This window comes from Carcharodon carcharias, chromosome 20 (genome assembly GCF_017639515.1).
Source record: "Carcharodon carcharias isolate sCarCar2 chromosome 20, sCarCar2.pri, whole genome shotgun sequence".
Classification (NCBI taxonomy): Eukaryota; Metazoa; Chordata; class Chondrichthyes; order Lamniformes; family Lamnidae; genus Carcharodon; species Carcharodon carcharias.
The window spans coordinates 31,342,809-31,367,085 of NC_054486.1; the positions used below are offsets into that span (position 1 = coordinate 31,342,809).

Sequence of the window (24,277 nt, forward strand, 5' to 3'; positions counted from 1 at the left end):
AATCACATTTTGGTTTAAAGTTGTAAGTTTCCTTTAAACTTTGTTCTTGGTTTTACAGCTGACCTGAATTAGGGGCTGTGCCTGATTTATCCCAATTTTGTTAATTTAGTTTAATTGTTTTAACTTGAAAGAGTTACACAGCAGATGCTACAGCTGACCTGAATTAGGGGCTGCGCTTGATTTGTCCTTCATTTTGTTAATTTAGTTTAATTGTTTTAACTCTAAAAGAGTTACACAGCAGATGCAGTATAATGTGGATAAGTGTGAAGTCATCCACTTTGGTAGGAAAAACAGAATGGCAGAGTATTAGTTAAATGGTGATAGACTGGGGAATGTTGATGTACAAAGGGACCTGGGTGTCCTTGTACACCAATCATTGAAAGCAAGCATGCAGGTGCAGCAAGCAGTTAAGAAGGCAAATGGTCTGTTGTCCTTCATTACAAGAGGATTTGAATACAAGAGCAAAGATGGGCTTGGCCTAAATAGCCAAGTGGTTATGGTACTGGGTTTGTAACCCCAAGATCAAGAGTTCAACTATCTTACCGAGGTCGAGTTCTGGTCATAAACCAGCTGATCGCCGCCATGTTGTGGTATCGGCTGGTCACTTTGACCCCTCCCCCGGACTTTGTCACAAGAATCCAGAGATTGTTAGTCGACTTCTTCTGGGACAAAAGATTGCACTGGGTCGCTGCCGAGGTTCTGAGTCTCCCGCTTAGGGAGGGTGGTCAGGCGCTAGTGTGCCTACGCACACAGGTGGCGACTTTCCGCCTTCAGACCCTGCAGCGATACCTCTACGTCGAGCCTCCTCCTAGATGGTGTGCCCTGATGACGTATTTCTTCCGTCAGGTGCACGGCCTGAATTATGACGTGCAGCTCCTGTTTATAGAACTGCTGGGCCTCGGTGGCTCCTTGCAGGCGTTGCCCGTCTTTTACCAGGACCTGATCAAAGTCTGGAAAGTGGTCGCCTCGCGACGCAGCTCTCCCCCGTCAGGAGTAGCAGCTCTCGTCAGAGAGCCGCTGCTCAGGAATCCGCCCCTCTGTCCTTTTCAGTGGTTGGCGGAGAGGAGGGCTGTGGCCGCAGGGGTGACCAGGATCGGGGACGTGCTGGGTGGCGGAGGACTGGGCTGGATGCTCCCGCAGGAGTTGGCGCGACGCGCGTCTGTGAGTGTCCTGGTCGCAGCCGATGCCATCCAAGACCTGAGAACGGTCGTGCTCGGACCCGACGTTATTTTGGGTCTTGAGGCGGCCCAGGTGCGCGGTGGTCTTCCGTCTGAGCGTTCCCCTGTTCGGACAGAATTCCACATTGGCCCCAAGCCCCGAACCCTCCCTCGGGTGCTGGTGCCCCGCAATATGAGCCGCCTCGGGGACATGCCCTCTGTGCCTTTTGGCACGGCAAAGAGGGGCTTTTTGTACGGACTGCTGCTGCACACCTTCCATTTTCTCGCCCTTGTCCGTCAACCGGACACGCCCTGGCGTGCCTTGTTGCCGTCCGGCGGCGGAGGCCCCCGATGGTTGGCCCTCTACGGAGGTGTCCTCCCCCTTTCTATCGGGGACCTGGGTTGGAGGGTGTTGCATGCAGCAGTCCCTTATAATAAGAGGATGCATTGGTTCACGGACTCTCAGGACACGTGCCCTTTTTGCGGTCTTGTGGAGTCCGTGGACCATGTATACATAGGGTGTTGTAGGCTGCACTCCCTTTTTAGTTATTTGAAAAACCTTTTATTGATGTTTTGTTTGCACTTCAGCCCCACGCTCCTGATCTATGGGCACCCGGTACGGAAGGGAGTCAGGAAGGAGGAGGACCTCCTCGTGAACCTGCTCCTGGGCCTGGCCAAGTTGGCCATTAACAGGTCCAGGCAGCGGGCGATCGACGGGGGAGTCCCGCCCGATTGTTTGTCCCTCTTCCGCGGCTACGTTCGCTGCCGGATGTCCCTGGAGAAGGAGCACGCGGTGTCTGCTGGCACTCTCGAGGCCTTCCGTGCTCGGTGGGCACCGCGGGGACTGGGGTGTTTTGTTGACCCCTTTAATCACATTTTGATTTAAAGTTTGTAAGTTTCCTTTAAACTTTGTTCTTGGTTTTACAGCTGACCTGAATTAGGGGCTGTGCCTGATTTATCCCAATTTTGTTGATTTGGTTTTCATTTAAAAGATTATCAAGAGTTCAAATCTCACAATGGCAAACTATGAAACAATGTAACTTCATCTGAATAGGAACAGATGGAAACATGTTTGTACTCAAAAGAGTCCCCCCAAGGGAACTCCGGGACTTTTTGTCGGGGCACCGCGGTCGCCGAGACAGGGTTCAGTTGGCCTTGGACCGGTGGCATTCATTTCTGCTGGTGTTCTGGTCCACTCGCGAGGCTCTCAAGTCTCCCGAGTTGGATAGGAACGCGCGGCGGAGGGTCCAAACGTTTCTCGCTGGGCTCCTGAAGGAGAGGAAGGACTAAAAAGTCCTCTTCTTCTTTTTAATTACTTGAGGTGAAGGTTTGATGTACCTTTGACAATGAAGACGACTATAGCCAGCCTCAACATCCGCGGCAGCAGGGCCGCACAGCGCAGGTTCCAGAACTTCTCGGTCCTCAGGGACGGGAAGTATGCGTTGTGCTTCTTGCAAGAAACCTATACCGTTCCGGGAGACGAAGCCACGTGGCTCCTGGAGTGGCGAGGGAGGGTCTACATGAGTCACCTAGCCTCCAATTCGGGCGGGGTGGCTATCTTGTTGGCCCCGCATTTTCAGCCGGAGATCTTGGGGGTCAAGGAGCCAGTGCCAGGCCGGTTGCTGCACCTGACTGTGCGTCTGGGGGGGCGGTGCTTCACTTTGAGAATGTGTACGCTCCCCTGGGCACACAGCAGCAAGCGAGCTTCTTTGAAGAAGTGTCCACTCATCTCGGCTCCATCGACGTTGGCGAGTGCATCGTCCTCGGGGGGGATTTCAATTGCACCCTCGGGGTCCGGGACCGTCACGGTACCCCGCACTGCACGCGAGGTGTGAGTAAGTTGCGGGACCTGGTCAGGTCCTTCGACTTAGTGGACGTCTGGCGAAATCTCCATCCTGACTCCAGCGTGTTCACCTTTGTGTCACCTGGAGTCGGAGCGTCCAGACTCGACCGCCTTTACGTTTCGAAGGCGTACGTGTCCTGCGTTCCGGCTGCTTCTATACAGCAGGTTCCGTGCACGGACCACCGTCTGGTGTGGGCGGAGCTCACTTCGTTCTGCGCTCGGACGGGGTCCGCGTACTGGCATTTTAATAACCTGTTGTTGGAAGACCAGCGGTTCCTGGACTCGTTCCGTCGCTTCTGGGCCGGCTGGAGAAGGAAGCGGGGACGCTTCCCCTCCTTGAGGCTATGGTGGGACGTGGGCAAGACTCACGTCTGAGTTTTCTGTCAAGAGTACGCGAAGGGGTCGACAAAGAGACGCAAATCCAGGGTCGAGGAGTTGGAGAAGGAGGTGCTCGACCTGGAGGCACGTCTCCGTCAGCCCGACGCGGACCCGGCCCTGCGGTCGGTGTACGATGAGAAGAAGGGCGCGCTGCGGGACCTGCAACTGGTCGGGTCTCGGGGCGCGTTCGTGAGGTCGCGGATCTGTTTCCTTAAGGAGATGGACCGTGGCTCTCCCTTCTTCTACTCACTGGAAAAAAGGCACGGGGTCCGTAAGCAGCTCTTTACGCTGCTGGCGGACGACGGATCCCTTGTCTCGGATCCGGAGGGCATCAGGGCCGTCGCCCGAGATTACTACACTGCCCTGTTCTCTCCGGATCCGTCCAGTGAGGAAGCTTGCAGAGTTTTGTGGGAGGACCTGCCGCAGGTCGGCCCGGAGTGCGCCGGAAAGCTCGACTCCCCTCTAAGTCTGGGGGAGCTGACCGGCGCACTCGACGGTCTTTCTAGGGGCAAAACCCCGGGACTAGACGGGCTGACCGTGGAGTTCTTCAGGGCGTTCTGGGATGTCTTGGGGAGCGACTTCGCGGGGGTCCTGGGGGAGAGCATTGCTACCGGGGAGATGCCCCTTTCGTGGCGCAGGGCCGTGATTGCCCTGCTGCCGAAGAAGGGGGATCTCCGCCTTCTTAAAAACTGGCGCCCGGTCTCCCTCCTCAGCACGGACTACAAAATCTTCGCCCGAGCCATGTCTTCTCGGCTCGGCACCGTGCTGGACCACGTGATCCACCCTGACCAGTCCTACACCGTCCCGGACCGAACCATTTATGATAACATCCATCTGGTCCGGGACATCAACCATCATTCCCAGAGGGCTGGTCTGTCGAGCGCCTTCCTGTCTCTCGATCAGGAGAAGGCGTTCGACAGGGTGGATCACGAATACTTACTCGGAACTCTGCGAGCTTTCGGGTTCGGGACGCATTTTGTCGCCCGGATCCGACTTCTGTACACCGCCGCGGAGTGTCTAGTGAAGGTTAACGGGTCCCTGACGGCGCCCCTTCGCTTTGGGAGAGGGGTACGTCAGGGCTGCCCCCTGTCTGGCCAGTTGTATTCTATTTGCGTGGAGCCTTTCCTGCGCCTCTTGCGGAGGAGGTTGTCGGGATTGGCTCTGCGCGGGCCGGGCATCGGGGCGGTCCTTTCGGCTTACGCCGATGACGTGCTCCTTATGTTTAGTGACCCAGCTGACCTGCGGAGGATGCGCGAGTGCCAGGAGGTCTACTCTGCCACTTCTTCTGCCAGGATCAACTGGGGTAAATGTTCTGGACTCCTGGTCGGTCAGTGGCAGATGGATCCCCTACCCAAGGAGCTCAGGCCTTTCACCTGGAGCAGGACCAGCCTCCTCTACCTGGGGGTCCATCTCTGCCCCGCTGAGGAATCCTGGCCGGCAAACTGGAAGGAACTGGAGACGAAAGTCACCGCTCGCCTGCGGCGCTGGACAGGACTGCTCCGAGTGCTATCTTACCGAGGTCGAGTTCTGGTCATAAACCAGCTGATCGCCGCCATGTTGTGGTATCGGCTGGTCACTTTGACCCCTCCCCCGGACTTTGTCACAAGAATCCAGAGATTGTTAGTCGACTTCTTCTGGGACAAAAGATTGCACTGGGTCGCTGCCGAGGTTCTGAGTCTCCCGCTTAGGGAGGGTGGTCAGGCGCTAGTGTGCCTACGCACACAGGTGGCGACTTTCCGCCTTCAGACCCTGCAGCGATACCTCTACGTCGAGCCTCCTCCTAGATGGTGTGCCCTGATGACGTATTTCTTCCGTCAGGTGCACGGCCTGAATTATGACGTGCAGCTCCTGTTTATAGAACAGCTGGGCCTCGGTGGCTCCTTGCAGGCGTTGCCCGTCTTTTACCAGGACCTGATCAAAGTCTGGAAAGTGGTCGCCTCGCGACGCAGCTCTCCCCCGTCAGGAGTAGCGGCTATCGTCAGAGTGCCGCTGCTCAGGAATCCGCCCCTCTGTCCTTTTCAGTGGTTGGCGGAGAGGAGGGCTGTGGCCGCAGGGGTGACCAGGATCGGGGACGTGCTGGGTGGCGGAGGACTGGGCTGGATGCTCCCGCAGGAGTTGGCGCAACGCGCGTCTGTGAGTGTCCAGGTCGCAGCCGATGCCATCCAAGACCTGAGAACGGTCGTGCTCGGACCCGACGTTATTTTGGGTCTTGAGGCGGCCCAGGTGCGCGGTGGTCTTCCGTCTGAGCGTTCCCCTGTTCGGACGGAATTCCACATTGGCCCCAAGCCCCGAACCCTCCCTCGGGTGCTGGTGCCCCGCAATATGAGCCGCCTCGGGGACATGCCCTCTGTGCCTTTTGGCACGGCAAAGAGGAGCTTTTTGTACGGACTGCTGCTGCACATCTTCCATTTTCTCGCCCTTGTCCGTCGACCGGACACGCCCTGGCGTGCCGTGTTGCCGTCCGGCGGCGGAGGCCCCCGATGGGAGGCCCTCTACGGAGGTGTCCTCCCCCTTTCTATCGGGGACCTGGGTTGGAGGGTGTTGCATGCAGCAGTCCCTTATAATAAGAGGATGCATTGGTTCACGGACTCTCAGGACACGTGCCCTTTTTGCGGTCTTGTGGAGTCCGTGGACCATGTATACATAGGGTGTTGTAGGCTGCACTCCCTTTTTAGTTATTTGAAAAACCTTTTATTGATGTTTTGTTTGCACTTCAGCCCCACGCTCCTGATCTATGGGCACCCGGTACGGAAGGGAGTCAGGAAGGAGGAGGACCTCCTCGTGAACCTGCTCCTGGGCCTGGCCAAGTTGGCCATTAACAGGTCCAGGCAGCGGGCGATCGACGGGGGAGTCCCGCCCGATTGTTTGTCCCTCTTCCGCGGCTACGTTCGCTGCCGGATGTCCCTGGAGAAGGAGCACGCGGTGTCTGCTGGCACTCTCGAGGCCTTCCGTGCTCGGTGGGCACCGCGGGGACTGGGGTGTTTTGTTGACCCCTTTAATCACATTTTGATTTAAAGTTTGTAAGTTTCCTTTAAACTTTGTTCTTGGTTTTACAGCTGACCTGAATTAGGGGCTGTGCCTGATTTATCCCAATTTTGTTGATTTGGTTTTCATTTAAAAAGATTATCAAGAGTTCAACTATCTTACCGAGGTCGAGTTCTGGTCATAAACCAGCTGATCGCCGCCATGTTGTGGTATCGGCTGGTCACTTTGACCCCTCCCCCGGACTTTGTCACAAGAATCCAGAGATTGTTAGTCGACTTCTTCTGGGACAAAAGATTGCACTGGGTCGCCGCCGAGGTTCTGAGTCTCCCGCTTAGGGAGGGTGGTCAGGTGCTAGTGTGCCTACGCAACAGGTGGCGACTTTCCGCCTTCAGACACTGCTGCGATACCTCTACGTCGAGCCTCCTCCTAGATGGTGTGCCTTGATGACGTATTTCTTCCGTCAGGTGCACGGCCTGAATTATGACGTGCAGCTCCTGTTTAAAGAACAGCTGGGCCTCGGTGGCTCCTTGCAGGCGTTGCCCGTCTTTTACCAGGACCTGATCAAAGTCTGGAAAGTGGTCGCCTCGCGACGCAGCTCTCCCCCGTCAGGAGTAGCGGCTATCGTCAGAGAGCCGCTGCTCAGGAATCCGCCCCTCCGTCCTTTTCAGTGGTTGGCGGAGAGGAGGGCTGTGGCCACAGGGGTGACCAGGATCGGGGACGTGCTGGGTGGCGGAGGACTGGGCTGGATGATCCCGCAGGAGTTGGCGCAACGCGCGTCTGTGAGTGTCCAGGTCGCAGCCGATGCCATCCAAGACCTGAGAACGGTCGTGCTCGGACCCGACGTTATTTTGGGTCTTGAGGTGGCCCAGGTGCGCGGTGGTCTTCCGTCTGAGCGTTCCCCTGTTCGGACGGAATTCCACATTGGCCCCAAGCCCCGAACCCTCCCTCGGGTGCTGGTGCCCCGCAATATGAGCCGCCTCGGGGACATGCCCTCTGTGCCTTTTGGCACGGCAAAGAGGAGCTTTTTGTACGGACTGCTGCTGCACACCTTCCATTTTCTCGCCCTTGTCCGTCGACCGGACACGCCCTGGCGTGCCTTGTTGCCGTCCGGCGGCGGAGGCCCCCGATGGGAGGCCCTGTACGGAGGTGTCCTCCCCCTTTCTATCAGGGACCTGGGTTGGAGGGTGTTGCATGCAGCAGTCCCTTATAATAAGAGGATGCATTGGTTCACGGACTCTCAGGACACGTGCCCTTTTTGCGGTCTTGTGGAGTCCGTGGACCATGTATACATAGGGTGTTGTAGGCTGCACTCCCTTTTTAGTTATTTGAAAAACCTTTTATTGATGTTTTGTTTGCACTTCAGCCCCACGCTCCTGATCTATGGGCACCCGGTACGGAAGGGAGTCAGGAAGGAGGAGGACCTCCTCGTGAACCTGCTCCTGGGCCTGGCCAAGTTGGCCATTAACAGGTCCAGGCAGCGGGCGATCGACGGGGGAGTCCCGCCCGATTGTTTGTCCCTCTTCCGCGGCTACGTTCGCTGCCGGATGTCCCTGGAGAAGGAGCACGCGGTGTCTGCTGGCACTCTCGAGGCCTTCCGTGCTCGGTGGGCACCGCGGGGACTGGGGTGTTTTGTTGACCCCTTTAATCACATTTTGATTTAAAGTTTGTAAGTTTCCTTTAAACTTTGTTCTTGGTTTTACAGCTGACCTGAATTAGGGGCTGTGCCTGATTTATCCCAATTTTGTTGATTTGGTTTTCATTTAAAAGATTATCAAGAGTTCAAATCTCACAATGGCAAACTATGAAACAATGTAACTTCATCTGAATAGGAACAGATGGAAACATGTTTGTACTCAAAAGAGTCCCCCCAAGGGAACTCCGGGACTTTTTGTCGGGGCACCGCGGTCGCCGAGACAGGGTTCAGTTGGCCTTGGACCGGTGGCATTCATTTCTGCTGGTGTTCTGGTCCACTCGCGAGGCTCTCAAGTCTCCCGAGTTGGATAGGAACGCGCGGCGGAGGGTCCAAACGTTTCTCGCTGGGCTCCTGAAGGAGAGGAAGGACTAAAAAGTCCTCTTCTTCTTTTTAATTACTTAAGGTGAAGGTTTGATGTACCTTTGACAATGAAGACGACTATAGCCAGCCTCAACATCCGCGGCAGCAGGGCCGCACAGCGCAGGTTCCAGAACTTCTCGGTCCTCAGGGACGGGAAGTATGCGTTGTGCTTCTTGCAAGAAACCTATACCGTTCCGGGAGACGAAGCCACGTGGCTCCTGGAGTGGCGAGGGAGGGTCTACATGAGTCACCTAGCCTCCAATTCGGGCGGGGTGGCTATCTTGTTGGCCCCGCATTTTCAGCCGGAGATCTTGGGGGTCAAGGAGCCAGTGCCAGGCCGGTTGCTGCACCTGACTGTGCGTCTGGGGGGGGCGGTGCTTCACTTTGAGAATGTGTACGCTCCCCTGGGCACACAGCAGCAAGCGAGCTTCTTTGAAGAAGTGTCCACTCATCTCGGCTCCATCGACGTTGGCGAGTGCATCGTCCTCGGGGGGGATTTCAATTGCACCCTCGGGGTCCGGGACCGTCACGGTACCCCGCACTGCACGCGAGGTGTGAGTAAGTTGCGGGACCTGGTCAGGTCCTTCGACTTAGTGGACGTCTGGCGAAATCTCCATCCTGACTCCAGCGTGTTCACCTTTGTGTCACCTGGAGTCGGAGCGTCCAGACTCGACCGCCTTTACGTTTCGAAGGCGTACGTGTCCTGCGTTCCGGCTGCTTCTATACAGCAGGTTCCGTGCACGGACCACCGTCTGGTGTGGGCGGAGCTCACTTCGTTCTGCGCTCGGACGGGGTCCGCGTACTGGCATTTTAATAACCTGTTGTTGGAAGACCAGCGGTTCCTGGACTCGTTCCGTCGCTTCTGGGCCGGCTGGAGAAGGAAGCGGGGACGCTTCCCCTCCTTGAGGCTATGGTGGGACGTGGGCAAGACTCACGTCTGAGTTTTCTGTCAAGAGTACGCGAAGGGGTCGACAAAGAGACGCAAATCCAGGGTCGAGGAGTTGGAGAAGGAGGTGCTCGACCTGGAGGCACGTCTCCGTCAGCCCGACGCGGACCCGGCCCTGCGGTCGGTGTACGATGAGAAGAAGGGCGCGCTGCGGGACCTGCAACTGGTCGGGTCTCGGGGCGCGTTCGTGAGGTCGCGGATCTGTTTCCTTAAGGAGATGGACCGTGGCTCTCCCTTCTTCTACTCACTGGAAAAAAGGCACGGGGTCCGTAAGCAGCTCTTTACGCTGCTGGCGGACGACGGATCCCTTGTCTCGGATCCGGAGGGCATCAGGGCCGTCGCCCGAGATTACTACACTGCCCTGTTCTCTCCGGATCCGTCCAGTGAGGAAGCTTGCAGAGTTTTGTGGGAGGACCTGCCGCAGGTCGGCCCGGAGTGCGCCGGAAAGCTCGACTCCCCTCTAAGTCTGGGGGAGCTGACCGGCGCACTCGACGGTCTTTCTAGGGGCAAAACCCCGGGACTAGACGGGCTGACCGTGGAGTTCTTCAGGGCGTTCTGGGATGTCTTGGGGAGCGACTTCGCGGGGGTCCTGGGGGAGAGCATTGCTACCGGGGAGATGCCCCTTTCGTGGCGCAGGGCCGTGATTGCCCTGCTGCCGAAGAAGGGGGATCTCCGCCTTCTTAAAAACTGGCGCCCGGTCTCCCTCCTCAGCACGGACTACAAAATCTTCGCCCGAGCCATGTCTTCTCGGCTCGGCACCGTGCTGGACCACGTGATCCACCCTGACCAGTCCTACACCGTCCCGGACCGAACCATTTATGATAACATCCATCTGGTCCGGGACATCAACCATCATTCCCAGAGGGCTGGTCTGTCGAGCGCCTTCCTGTCTCTCGATCAGGAGAAGGCGTTCGACAGGGTGGATCACGAATACTTACTCGGAACTCTGCGAGCTTTCGGGTTCGGGACGCATTTTGTCGCCCGGATCCGACTTCTGTACACCGCCGCGGAGTGTCTAGTGAAGGTTAACGGGTCCCTGACGGCGCCCCTTCGCTTTGGGAGAGGGGTACGTCAGGGCTGCCCCCTGTCTGGCCAGTTGTATTCTATTTGCGTGGAGCCTTTCCTGCGCCTCTTGCGGAGGAGGTTGTCGGGATTGGCTCTGCGCGGGCCGGGCATCGGGGCGGTCCTTTCGGCTTACGCCGATGACGTGCTCCTTATGTTTAGTGACCCAGCTGACCTGCGGAGGATGCGCGAGTGCCAGGAGGTCTACTCTGCCACTTCTTCTGCCAGGATCAACTGGGGTAAATGTTCTGGACTCCTGGTCGGTCAGTGGCAGATGGATCCCCTACCCAAGGAGCTCAGGCCTTTCACCTGGAGCAGGACCAGCCTCCTCTACCTGGGGGTCCATCTCTGCCCCGCTGAGGAATCCTGGCCGGCAAACTGGAAGGAACTGGAGACGAAAGTCACCGCTCGCCTGCGGCGCTGGACAGGACTGCTCCGAGTGCTATCTTACCGAGGTCGAGTTCTGGTCATAAACCAGCTGATCGCCGCCATGTTGTGGTATCGGCTGGTCACTTTGACCCCTCCCCTGGACTTTGTCACAAGAATCCAGAGATTGTTAGTCGACTTCTTCTGGGACAAAAGATTGCACTGGGTCGCTGCCGAGGTTCTGAGTCTCCCGCTTAGGGAGGGTGGTCAGGCGCTAGTGTGCCTACGCACACAGGTGGCGACTTTCCGCCTTCAGACCCTGCAGCGATACCTCTACGTCGAGCCTCCTCCTAGATGGTGTGCCCTGATGACGTATTTCTTCCGTCAGGTGCACGGCCTGAATTATGACGTGCAGCTCCTGTTTATAGAACAGCTGGGCCTCGGTGGCTCCTTGCAGGCGTTGCCCGTCTTTTACCAGGACCTGATCAAAGTCTGGAAAGTGGTCGCCTCGCGACGCAGCTCTCCCCCGTCAGGAGTAGCGGCTATCGTCAGAGTGCCGCTGCTCAGGAATCCGCCCCTCTGTCCTTTTCAGTGGTTGGCGGAGAGGAGGGCTGTGGCCGCAGGGGTGACCAGGATCGGGGACGTGCTGGGTGGCGGAGGACTGGGCTGGATGCTCCCGCAGGAGTTGGCGCAACGCGCGTCTGTGAGTGTCCAGGTCGCAGCCGATGCCATCCAAGACCTGAGAACGGTCGTGCTCGGACCCGACGTTATTTTGGGTCTTGAGGCGGCCCAGGTGCGCGGTGGTCTTCCGTCTGAGCGTTCCCCTGTTCGGACGGAATTCCACATTGGCCCCAAGCCCCGAACCCTCCCTCGGGTGCTGGTGCCCCGCAATATGAGCCGCCTCGGGGACATGCCCTCTGTGCCTTTTGGCACGGCAAAGAGGAGCTTTTTGTACGGACTGCTGCTGCACACCTTCCATTTTCTCGCCCTTGTCCGTCGACCGGACACGCCCTGGCGTGCCGTGTTGCCGTCCGGCGGCGGAGGCCCCCGATGGGAGGCCCTCTACGGAGGTGTCCTCCCCCTTTCTATCGGGGACCTGGGTTGGAGGGTGTTGCATGCAGCAGTCCCCTATAATAAGAGGATGCATTGGTTCACGGACTCTCAGGACACGTGCCCTTTTTGCGGTCTTGTGGAGTCCGTGGACCATGTATACGTAGGGTGTTGTAGGCTGCACTCCCCTTTTAGTTATTTGAAAAACCTTTTATTGATGTTTTGTTTGCACTTCAGCCCCACGCTCCTGATCTATGGGCACCCGGTGCGGAAGGGGGTCGGGAAGCAGGAGGACCTCCTCGTGAACCTGCTCCTGGGCCTGGCCAAGTTGGCCATTAACAGGTCCAGGCAGCGGGCGATCGACGGGGGAGTCCCGCCCGATTGTTTGTCCCTCTTCCACGGCTACGTTCGCTGCCGGATGTCCCTGGAGAAGGAGCACGCGGTGTCTGCTGGCACTCTCGAGGCCTTCCGTGCTCGGTGGGCACCGCGGGGACTGGGGTGTTTTGTTGACCCCTTTAATCACATTTTGATTTAAAGTTTGTAAGTTTCCTTTAAACTTTGTTCTTGGTTTTACAGCTGACCTGAATTAGGGGCTGTGCCTGATTTATCCCAATTTTGTTGATTTGGTTTTCATTTAAAAAGATTATCAAGAGTTCAACTATCTTACCGAGGTCGAGTTCTGGTCATAAACCAGCTGATCGCCGCCATGTTGTGGTATCGGCTGGTCACTTTGACCCCTCCCCCGGACTTTGTCACAAGAATCCAGAGATTGTTAGTCGACTTCTTCTGGGACAAAAGATTGCACTGGGTCGCCGCCGAGGTTCTGAGTCTCCCGCTTAGGGAGGGTGGTCAGGTGCTAGTGTGCCTACGCAACAGGTGGCGACTTTCCGCCTTCAGACACTGCTGCGATACCTCTACGTCGAGCCTCCTCCTAGATGGTGTGCCTTGATGACGTATTTCTTCCGTCAGGTGCACGGCCTGAATTATGACGTGCAGCTCCTGTTTAAAGAACAGCTGGGCCTCGGTGGCTCCTTGCAGGCGTTGCCCGTCTTTTACCAGGACCTGATCAAAGTCTGGAAAGTGGTCGCCTCGCGACGCAGCTCTCCCCCGTCAGGAGTAGCGGCTATCGTCAGAGAGCCGCTGCTCAGGAATCCGCCCCTCCGTCCTTTTCAGTGGTTGGCGGAGAGGAGGGCTGTGGCCGCAGGGGTGACCAGGATCGGGGACGTGCTGGGTGGCGGAGGACTGGGCTGGATGCTCCCGCAGGAGTTGGCGCAACGCGCGTCTGTGAGTGTCCAGGTCGCAGCCGATGCCATCCAAGACCTGAGAACGGTCGTGCTCGGACCCGACGTTATTTTGGGTCTTGAGGTGGCCCAGGTGCGCGGTGGTCTTCCGTCTGAGCGTACCCCTGTTCGGACGAAATTCTACATTGGCCCCAAGCCCCGAACCCTCCCTCGGGTGCTGGTGCCCCGCAATATGAGCCGCCTCGGGGACATGCCCTCTGTGCCTTTTGGCACGGCAAAGAGGAGCTTTTTGTACGGACTGCTGCTGCACACCTTCCATTTTCTCGCCCTTGTCCGTCGACCGGACACGCCCTGGCGTGCCTTGTTGCCGTCCGGCGGCGGAGGCCCCCGATGGGAGGCCCTGTACGGAGGTGTCCTCCCCCTTTCTATCAGGGACCTGGGTTGGAGGGTGTTGCATGCAGCAGTCCCTTATAATAAGAGGATGCATTGGTTCACGGACTCTCAGGACACGTGCCCTTTTTGCGGTCTTGTGGAGTCCGTGGACCATGTATACATAGGGTGTTGTAGGCTGCACTCCCTTTTTAGTTATTTGAAAAACCTTTTATTGATGTTTTGTTTGCACTTCAGCCCCACGCTCCTGATCTATGGGCACCCGGTACGGAAGGGAGTCAGGAAGGAGGAGGACCTCCTCGTGAACCTGCTCCTGGGCCTGGCCAAGTTGGCCATTAACAGGTCCAGGCAGCGGGCGATCGACGGGGGAGTCCCGCCCGATTGTTTGTCCCTCTTCCGCGGCTACGTTCGCTGCCGGATGTCCCTGGAGAAGGAGCACGCGGTGTCTGCTGGCACTCTCGAGGCCTTCCGTGCTCGGTGGGCACCGCGGGGACTGGGGTGTTTTGTTGACCCCTTTAATCACATTTTGATTTAAAGTTTGTAAGTTTCCTTTAAACTTTGTTCTTGGTTTTACAGCTGACCTGAATTAGGGGCTGTGCCTGATTTATCCCAATTTTGTTGATTTGGTTTTCATTTAAAAGATTATCAAGAGTTCAAATCTCACAATGGCAAACTATGAAACAATGTAACTTCATCTGAATAGGAACAGATGGAAACATGTTTGTACTCAAAAGAGTCCCCCCAAGGGAACTCCGGGACTTTTTGTCGGGGCACCGCGGTCGCCGAGACAGGGTTCAGTTGGCCTTGGACCGGTGGCATTCATTTCTGCTGGTGTTCTGGTCCACTCGCGAGGCTCTCAAGTCTCCCGAGTTGGATAGGAACGCGCGGCGGAGGGTCCAAACGTTTCTCGCTGGGCTCCTGAAGGAGAGGAAGGACTAAAAGTCCTCTTCTTCTTTTTAATTACTTAAGGTGAAGGTTTGATGTACCTTTGACAATGAAGACGACTATAGCCAGCCTCAACATCCGCGGCAGCAGGGCCGCACAGCGCAGGTTCCAGAACTTCTCGGTCCTCAGGGACGGGAAGTATGCATTGTGCTTCTTGCAAGAAACCTATACCGTTCCGGGAGACGAAGCCACGTGGCTCCTGGAGTGGCGAGGGGGGGGTCTACATGAGTCACCTAGCCTCCAATTCGGGCGGGGTGGCTATCTTGTTGGCCCCGCATTTTCAGCCGGAGATCTTGGGGGTCAAGGAGCCAGTGCCAGGCCGGTTGCTGCACCTGACTGTGCGTCTGGGGGGGGCGGTGCTTCACTTTGTGAATGTGTACTCTCCCCTGGGCACGCAGCAGCAAGCGAGCTTCTTTGAAGAAGTGTCCACTCATCTCGGCTCCATCGACGTTGGCGAGTGCATCGTCCTCGGGGGGGATTTCAATTGCACCCTCGGGGTCCGGGACCGTCACGGTACCCCGCACTGCACGCGAGGTGTGAGTAAGTTGCGGGACCTGGTCAGGTCCTTCGACTTAGTGGACGTCTGGCGAAATCTCCATCCTGACTCCAGCGTGTTCACCTTTGTGTCACCTGGAGTCGGAGCGTCCAGACTCGACCGCCTTTACGTTTCGAAGGCGTAGGTGTCCTGCGTTCCGGCTGCTTCTATACAGCAGGTTCCGTGCACGGACCACCGTCTGGTGTGGGCGGAGCTCACTTCGTTCTGCGCTCGGACGGGGTCCGCGTACTGGCATTTTAATAACCTGTTGTTGGAAGACCAGCGGTTCCTGGACTCGTTCCGTCGCTTCTGGGCCGGCTGGAGAAGGAAGCGGGGAGGCTTCCCCTCCTTGAGGCTATGGTGGGACGTGGGCAAGACTCACGTCCGAGTTTTCTGTCAAGAGTACGCGAAGGGGTCGACAAAGAGACGCAAATCCAGGGTCGAGGAGTTGGAGAAGGAGGTGCTCGACTTGGAGGCACGTCTCCGTCAGCCCGACGCGGACCCGGCCCTGCGGTCGGTGTACGATGAGAAGAAGGGCGCGCTGCGGGACCTGCAACTGGTCGGGTCTCGGGGCGCGTTCGTGAGGTCGCGGATCTGTTTCCTTAAGGAGATGGACCGTGGCTCTCCCTTCTTCTACTCACTGGAAAAAAGGCACGGGGTCCGTAAGCAGCTCTTTACGCTGCTGGCCGACGACGGATCCCTTGTCTCGGATCCGGAGGGCATCAGGGCCGTCGCCCGAGATTACTACACTGCCCTGTTCTCTCCGGATCCGTCCAGTGAGGAAGATTGCAGAGTTTTGTGGGAGGACCTGCCGCAGGTCGGCCCGGAGTGCGCCGGAAAGCTCGACTCCCCTCTAAGTCTGGGGGAGCTGACCGGCGCACTCGACGGTCTTTCTAGGGGCAAAACCCTGGGACTAGACGGGCTGACCGTGGAGTTCTTCAGGGCGTTCTGGGACGTCTTGGGGAGCGACTTCGCGGGGGTCCTGGGGGAGAGCATTGCTACCGGGGAGATGCCCCTTTCGTGGCGCAGGGCCGTGATTGCCCTGCTGCCGAAGAAGGGGGATCTCCGCCTTCTTAAAAACTGGCGCCCGGTCTCCCTCCTCAGCACGGACTACAAAATCTTCGCCCGAGCCATGTCTTCTCGGCTCGGCACCGTGCTGGACCACGTGATCCACCCTGACCAGTCCTACACCGTCCCGGACCGAACCATTTATGATAACATCCATCTGGTCCGGGACATCAACCATCATTCCCAGAGGGCTGGTCTGTCGAGCGCCTTCCTGTCTCTCGATCAGGAGAAGGCGTTCGACAGGGTGGATCACGAATACTTACTCGGAACTCTGCGAGCTTTCGGGTTCGGGACGCATTTTGTCACCCGGATCCGACTTCTGTACACCGCCGCGGAGTGTCTAGTGAAGGTTAACGGGTCCCTGACGGCGCCCCTTCGCTTTGGGAGAGGGGTACGTCAGGGCTGCCCCCTGTCTGGCCAGTTGTATTCTATTTGCGTGGAGCCTTTCCTGCGCCTCTTGCGGAGGAGGTTGTCGGGATTAGTTCTGCGCGGGCCGGGCATCGGGGCGGTCCTTTCGGCTTACGCCGATGACGTGCTCCTTATGTTTAGTGACCCGGCTGACCTGCGGAGGATGCGCGAGTGCCAGGAGGTCTACTCTGCCGCCTCTTCTGCCAGGATCAACTGGGGTAAATGTTCTGGACTCCTGGTCGGTCAGTGGCAGATGGATCCCCTACCCGAGGAGCTCAGGCCTTTCACCTGGAGCAGGACCAGCCTCCTCTACCTGGGGGTCCATCTCTGCCCCGCTGAGGAATCCTGGCCGGCAAACTGGCAGGAACTGGAGACAAAAGTCACCGCTCGCCTGCGGCGCTGGACAGGACTGCTCCGAGTGCTATCTTACCGGGGTCGGGTTCTGGTCATAAACCAGCTGATCGCCGCCATGTTGTGGTATCGGCTGGTCACTTTGACCCCTCCCCCGGACTTTGTCACAAGAATCCAGAGATTGTTAGTCGACTTCTTCTGGGACAAAAGATTGCACTGGGTCGCTGCCGAGGTTCTGAGTCACCCGCTTAGGGAGGGTGGTCAGGCGCTAGTGTGCCTACGCACACAGGTGGCGACTTCCCGCCTTCAGACCCTGCAGCGATACCTCTACGTCGAGCCTCCTCCTAGATGGTGTGCCCTGATGACGTATTTCTTCCGTCAGGTGCACGGCCTGAATTATGACGTGCAGCTCCTGTTTATATAACTGCTGGGCCTCGGTGGCTCCTTGCAGGCGTTGCCCGTCTTTTACCAGGACCTGATCAAAGTCTGGAAAGTGGTCGCCTCGCGACGCAGCTCTCTCCCGTCAGGAGTAGCGGCTATCGTCAGAGAGCCGCTGCTCAGGAATCCGCCTCTCCGTCCTTTTCAGTGGTTGGCGGAGAGGAGGGCTGTGGCCGCAGGGGTGACCAGGATCGGGAACGTGCTGGGTGGTGGAGGACTGGGCTGGATGCTCCCGCAGGAGTTGGCGCAACGCGCGTCTGTGAGTGTCCAGGTCGCAGCCGATGCCATCCAAGACCTGAGAACGGTCGTGCTCGGACCCGACGTTATTTTGGGTCTTGAGGTGGCCCAGGTGCGCGGTGGTCTTCCGTCTGAACGTTCCCCTGTTCGGACAGCATTCCACATTGGCCCCAAGCCCCGAACACTCCCTCGGGTGCTGGTGCCCCGCAATATGAGCCGCCTCAGGGACATGCCCTCCGTGTCTTTTGGCACGGCAAAGAAGGGCTTTTTGTACGGACTGCTGCTGCACACCTTCCATTTTCTCGCCCTTGTCCGTCGACCGGACACGCCCTGGCGTGCCGCGTTGCCGTCCGGCGGCGGAGGCCCCCGATGGGAGGCCCTCTACGGAGGTGTCCTCCCCCTTTCTATCGGGGACCTGGGTTGGAGGGTGTTGCATGCAGCAGTCCCCTATAATAAGAGGATGCATAGGTTCACGGACTCTCAGGACACGTGCCCTTTTTGCGGTCTTGTGGAGTCCATGGACCATGTATACATAGGGTGTTGTAGGCTGCACTCCCTTTTTAGTTATTTGAAAAACCTTTTATTGATGTTTTGTTTGCACTTCAGCCCCACGCTCCTGATCTATGGGCACCCGGTGCGGAAGGGGGTCAGGAAGGAGGAGGACCTCCTCGTGAACCTGCTCCTGGGCCTGGCCAAGTTGGCCATTAACAGGTCCAGGCAGCGGGCGATCGACGGGGGAGTCCCGCCCGATTGTTTGTCCCTCTTCCGCGGCTACGTTCGCTGCCGGATGTCCCTGGAGAGGGAGCACGCGGTGTCTGCTGACACTCTCGAGGCCTTCCGTGCTCGGTGGGCACCGCGGGGACTGGGGTGTTTTGTTGACCCCTTTAATCACATTTTGATTTAAAGTTTGTAAGGTTCCTTTAAACTTTGTCCTTGGTTTTACAGCTGACCTGAATTAGGGGCTGTGCCTGATTTATCCCAATTTTGTTGATTTGGTTTTCATTTAAAAGATTATCAAGAGTTCAAATCTCACCATGGCAAATTATGAAACAATGTAATTTCATCTGAATAGGAACAGATGAAAACATGTTTGTACTCAAAAGAGTTACAAGAGCAAGTATGTCTTACTAGAGCTGTACACGGCCTTGGTAAGACCACACGTGGAGTAGTGTGTGCAGTTTTGCTAAGAAAGGATTTACTTGCCATAGAGGAAGTGCAGCAAAGGTTCACCAGACTGATTGCTAGGATGGCAGGATTGTCATATGAGAAGAGATAAGGCCGCCAAAGCCTCTACTCGTGGGAGTTTAGAAGAATGAGAGGGAATCTCATTGAAACATATAAAATTCTGACAGGGCTGGACAAACTGGATGCAGGAATGATGTTTCCTCTGGCTGTGGGGGTCCTAGAACAAGAGGTCACAATCTCAGGTATTGGGGTGGGCCATTTATGACAATGATGAGAAGAAACCCTTTCATACAGGGTTTGTGAACCTGTGGAATTCTCTGCCACAGAAGGCTGTAGAGGCCAAGTCACTGAATATATTTAAGAAGGCAATATATAGATTTCTAGATTCTGAAGGCATCAAAGGGTATGGGGAGAGAGCGGGAATATGGCATTAAGATAGAGAGTCAGCCATGATCATATTGAATGGGGGAGTAGGCTCAAAGGGCTGAATGACCTACTCTTGCTTCTATGTTTCGATTTTACCAAAGGCAGGGGAGGCCTATACCAAGCAGGTAGTTCAGCAGCTATGCTGACTGGTGTCAGGCAAGGGCAGGGGGAGTGTGTTTGGGGGTCCCCTCTGCCCCAAGATTATACCCTCCTTTAACCCTCTCCCCTGCCTCTGAAACCAGCCCCCCAACACCCTCATTCTCCTCATTGGAACCTGCCAGGCAGACCCCATGAGACCCTGGGTTTACCTTCAGTCTGGCCTCCATTAGCTCCTCTTTTTCAGGGACTAACTGTAACCCCTGCAGTGGCCACCATCCAACTGGCCAGCAGCAGTCTAAGGCAGGCCTTCCTCATAATTGGCAAAGGGCAAGACCTCTGCCCCTAATGCCCTGCCAAACATTAATTGGCTATGGGGCAGCTGGTATCAGCAGGGTGCCTTCCCTGCTGACTCTTCAGGTGGTGAGGTGGGAAACCCCACCATCCAAAAATCCACCCCCATGGATTTTTTTCATGTTAAAAACAGAGCTCATCCACACAGCTTTCTCATCTGCCATCTTTCCAATGTGTATTCAGCTATTCCATAATCTTTACGTTCTCCTCAATTTATCTAATCTATGAAGACCGCCACCTACTGTGTAGTTTTATACTATGAGACCTCTTTCCTCTAGGAAGCATTTTGCTTGAAGTTAACAAACTTTATATGTGAAAATTTGCAAGTAGTCTTCACACCTGATTATCTGGCAATAATGTGCTTCCATTGTCAAAGTAACAAAGATAATAGGTTGGTCAAACACATACCAACTGTTGCCCATTTTGATCCTTAATTAGGGTGGGCAACTTCCATTTTAGTTGTTCTTTAATAAAAGACATATGAAATCAAGGCAGGAATTTCTATTTTGATGACACCATGTGCTCCTACACTTCTCCTGCTACGTGTTGTATTAGAATCCTTGACTCGTCAGTTTTCTGATTGACATTTTTATGTATAGAGCTGTAGCTATAAAGATAGATATGAGGGATCTTAAAAATAGGTTTCGCTTATAAAGCAAAGTGAATAAGTAATAGCCAGTCATAATAAATGGCCCACGGTCAGTCTATTTATGTGTAAGTTACACACTCCTTAACAGTACCTGGCCTCCTCGGTATTCTCAATACTCGATTCCATCTTCGTTTGGTTCTGTGTTTCACTCTTCCTTGTGTGTTACTGGACTGTCAACAGGGAGTATTTGAACAGCTGGTCTCTTTACTAGATGACTTATCTTTCTGACACTCTGCCAAGTGCTCATATGTCTCTCCTCTCTTGCCTTTGACTTCCTTGACTAATCACAGAAGAGGTTGCTGGGATTTGTAGGCTGAATTAAGTTGGCTGCAATTTCAGAAACAGACAATATCTAAGTCATCAGGCAGCTTAACATTTACTTTACACTATAAACTACAAGTGATTAGCAGTTAAGTGTTAAAGTTGAGATAGGATGGGGGATATGGAGCTGGAATTCTGCATATCTATTTCTAGGTATCAGTTCTTTTTAACAAAGGGAGTTTTGCACTTGAAAAGGGGAATGTCAATATTACAGGATATTTCACATTTCAGACATCAAGCATTCTCGGATCAGATACAGCATAGACAATGGCACAACACAGTTCCCTCGACTCAAGCCCAGTGATGCACTTTGGTCTTGGTTTTAGATTCACATTCTATATTGGTACAATGCAAAGAGCGTTCATTTTCCACATCAGCTACTCTCATTCATTGGTGTCAAAATATGGGCACTTTTGGTCTGAATAAAATATGGCAGTTCCCTACTAGGAATTGGACTGAGGTTACCCAAGCTAACCTCATTTGGGAATCTTGCAAATGACAGGAAGCAAACTTATATTACAGTTAATGTTTCGAGTCTGTACGACTTCAACAGAACTAAGAAAAAATAGAAACGGGATGAAATATAAGCTGGTTTAAGGGGGGAGGGGGAGGGGGAGGGGGTGGGACAAGAAGAGCTGGATAGAGGGCCAGTGATAGGTGGAGATAACCAAAAGATGTCACAGACAAAAGGACAAAGAGGTGTTGAAGGTGGTGATATTATCTAAAGGAATGTGCTAATTAAGTCCAAGGGCCTAAACACTCATTTCAAGTGAAGCAGCAAATTTCATTTGCACTTCCCTCAACTTAGTCTACTGCATTCGTTGCTCCCAATGCAGTTTCCTCTACATTGGAAAGTCAAAACGCAGACTGGGTGACCGCTTTGCAGAACACCTTCGGTCTGTCCACAAGCATTACCCAGACCTCCCTGTTGCTTGCCATTTCAACACTCTACCTTGCTCTCATGCCCACATGTCCGTCCTTGGCTTGCTGCATTGCTCCAGTGAAGCTTAACACAAACTGGAGGAACAGCACCTTATCTTCCGATTAGACACTTTCCTTCCGGACTGAATATTGAGTTCAACAATTTTCGATCATTAACTCTCTCCTCCATCCCCACCCCCTTTCCGATTTTCCCCCTCCTTTTTGTTTTTTCCAATAATTTATATAGATTTTTCTTTTCCCACCTATTTCCATTATTTTTAAATGTATTTCCATCCATTGTTTTATCTCTACCTTTTAGCCTTTTTCGGTTCCTTCACCCCACCCCACCCCCACTAGGGCTATCTGAACCTTGCTCATCCTGCTTTCTACCCTTAATTAGCACATTCCTTTAAGATAATATCACCACCTTCAACACCTCTTTGTCATTTTGTCTGTGACATCTTTTGGTTATCTCCACTTATCACTGGGCCTCTATCCAGCTCTTCTTGTCCCACCCCTCCCCTTAAACCAGCTTATATTTCACCCCTTTTCTATTTTTCCTTACTTCTGTTGAAGAGTCATGCGGACTCAAAATGTTAACTGTGCTCCTCACCGCAGATGCTGCCAGATGTGCTGAGTTTTTCCAGGTATTTTTGTTTTTGCTTTGGATTTCCATCTTTTAACTTATATTACAACTGGCTGATCTGCCAAAGAACTACGGAGTGTGAATCAGCAACAACTTATATTTATATAGCATCTTTAACGTAATAAAACATTTCAAGATGCTTGTCAGGAGCAACACAAAACAAAGTATATACCAAGCCACAAAGGAGATGTTAGGTCACATGATCAAAAGCTTGGTCAGGTAGGTTTTAAGGAATGTCTTAAAGAAGGAAAGTGAGATAGAGAGGTGGAGTGATGTAGGAGAGGTATTCCAGAACTTAGGCATAGCCACCACAATGGGAGTGCACGCATGAGGCCAGAATTAGAGGAAAGTAAATATCTCCGAGGGGACTACAGAGATAGGGAAGGGTGAGGCCATGGAGAAATTTGTAAATAAGGTTGAGAATTTTAAAATTGCACCTGGTCCAGGCCATCAGTCAGTCTCAAACTTAAAACCACAAAAAAGTAAATTGCAAATAATCAATTTTATTTTATTTGAATCTGCTGACATATGACTGAACTATGTTCCACCGCACATCATTCATTCTTGACATGTATAGTGTCAGGCAAACATTTGAACATCACACATCCAGCGGGGGCAAGGGAGGGCATGGAAAAGGGTTGAAGGGAGTGGGGAGTGATTAAAGTTGAAGAGCGATGTAAAGGTGCAATGAAGAGGGTATAAGAAGGGTAAGGGGTTTGGGAGGGGAGGAGAAAAGACGAAGACGTTTTCTCCATTGGCCTTCAGCGTGAGAACCCAAAACAACATTAACCCTGTACCGACACAATCTACGCAACGCTTGGCGACAATGAACAAAAACTCTGTATATTCGGGAGCCGGGCGGACATCATCTGGTGGTGGGAGGCCACTGGGCCGAGAGGGCGTCACCTCGTGGTGGGAGGTCGCTGGGCCGAGAGGGCGTCACCTGGTGGTGGGAGGTGAAGGTGGGCGCCACCTGGTGGTGGGATGTCTGAACTGCATCCGACCGGAGGCGGAAGTGACTGGACGTGTTGTGGCACTCGGGGATGGCGGCCGCCGAATTGGGGATGATCGTAATGTTGGGTGCCGGAGAAGGAAGCAGATATTGGTTCTATCTAGTCATACTCGGTGTTATCCGGTCCTGTATCGCTGCAGAGGTATCCAGATGGAGCATTCCGGTTACGGAGGTATGTCAGCGGATCAGCCTGCGCGGACAAGTGAAAAGGATTTGGCATTTACAAACAAAGGGAGAAAGAAGGGGGTGTGGGAGAGAGAGGGATGGCGGTAAGACTAGGTTCGGGATGGGGTGGGGAGAGAAAGGACGGGGAAAGAGAAGTGCGGAGTAGGGGGACCGTGAGAGAGAAGGGGGGGGGGAGTGTGTGTGTGAGAGAGAGAGGGGGAGTGTGTGTGTGTGAGAGAGAGGGGGAGTGTGTGTGTGTGAGAGAGGGGGAGTGTGTGTGTGTGAGAGAGAGGGGGAGTGTGTGTGTGTGAGAGAGAGGGGGAGTGTGTGTGTGTGAGAGAGAGGAGGGGGAGTGTGTGTGTGTGAGAGAGGAGGGGGGAGTGTGTGTGTGAGAGAGGAGGGGGGAGTGTGTGTGTGAGAGAGAGGGGGAGTGTGTGTGTGTGTGAGAGAGAGGGGGAGTGTGTGTGTGTGTGAGAGAGGGGGGAGTGTGTGTGAGAGAGAGGAGGGGGGAGTGTGTGTGTGTGAGAGAGAGGGGGAGTGTGTGTGTGTGAGAGAGAGGAGGGGGGAGTGTGTGTGTGAGAGAGGAGGGGGGAGTGTGTGTGTGAGAGAGAGGGGGAGTGTGTGTCTGTGTGAGAGAGAGGGGGAGTGTGTGTGTGTGAGAGAGAGGGGGAGTGTGTGTGTGTGAGAGAGAGGGGGAGTGTGTGTGTGTAAGTGAGAGGGGGGAGTGTGTGTGTGTAAGAGAGAGGGGCGAGTGTGTGTGTGTAGGAGAGAGGGGGGAGTGTGTGTGTGTAAGAGAGAGGGGGGAGTGTGTGTGTGTAAGAGAGAGGGGGGAGTGTGTGTGTGTAAGAGAGAGGGGGGAGTGTGTGTGTGTGTAAGAGAGAGGGGAGAGTGTGTGTGTGTTTAAGAGAGAGGGGGAGTGTGTGTGTGAGAGAGAGGGGGAGTGTGTGTGTGTGTGTAAGAGAGAGGGGGGAGTGTGTGTGTGTGAGAGAGATAGGGGAGTGTGTGTGTGTGAGAGAGAGGGGGAGTGTGTGTGTGTGAGAGAGAGGGGG

At 54.9% G+C, this 24,277-nt stretch overlaps 2 protein-coding genes across 9 annotated transcripts in view; one reads left to right on the forward strand and one right to left on the reverse strand.

The window, feature by feature from the left end:
* Nucleotides 1-22,900, reverse strand: part of LOC121292831 (neutral alpha-glucosidase C-like) — a 172,260-nt gene extending 149,360 nt beyond the window's left edge. For all 4 annotated transcript variants that reach the window (XM_041215287.1, XM_041215285.1, XM_041215284.1 and 1 more), the window contains exons 1-2: nt 22,853-22,900; nt 20,255-20,490 (exon numbers count right to left, since the gene is read on the reverse strand). In XM_041215287.1, the coding sequence (XP_041071221.1) occupies nt 20,255-20,289 (35 nt within the window). In that variant the 5' untranslated portion in view covers nt 20,290-20,490; nt 22,853-22,900. The remainder of the gene's footprint in view (nt 1-20,254; nt 20,491-22,852) is intronic.
* A 143-nt stretch (nt 22,901-23,043) lies between these two features.
* The window catches only part of LOC121292583 (transmembrane protein 87A-like), a 92,786-nt gene continuing 91,552 nt past the window's right edge, over nt 23,044-24,277 (forward strand). For 3 of the 5 annotated variants that reach the window (XR_005946293.1, XM_041214736.1, XM_041214737.1), the window contains exon 1: nt 23,044-23,235. Coding sequence is in view for 3 of the 5 variants with exons in the window: in XM_041214736.1 (XP_041070670.1) it covers nt 23,095-23,235 (141 nt within the window). In the remaining 2 variants the exon portion in view is untranslated. The remainder of the gene's footprint in view (nt 23,236-24,277) is intronic. The other 2 variants (XM_041214738.1, XM_041214739.1) reach the window with 2 other exon arrangements.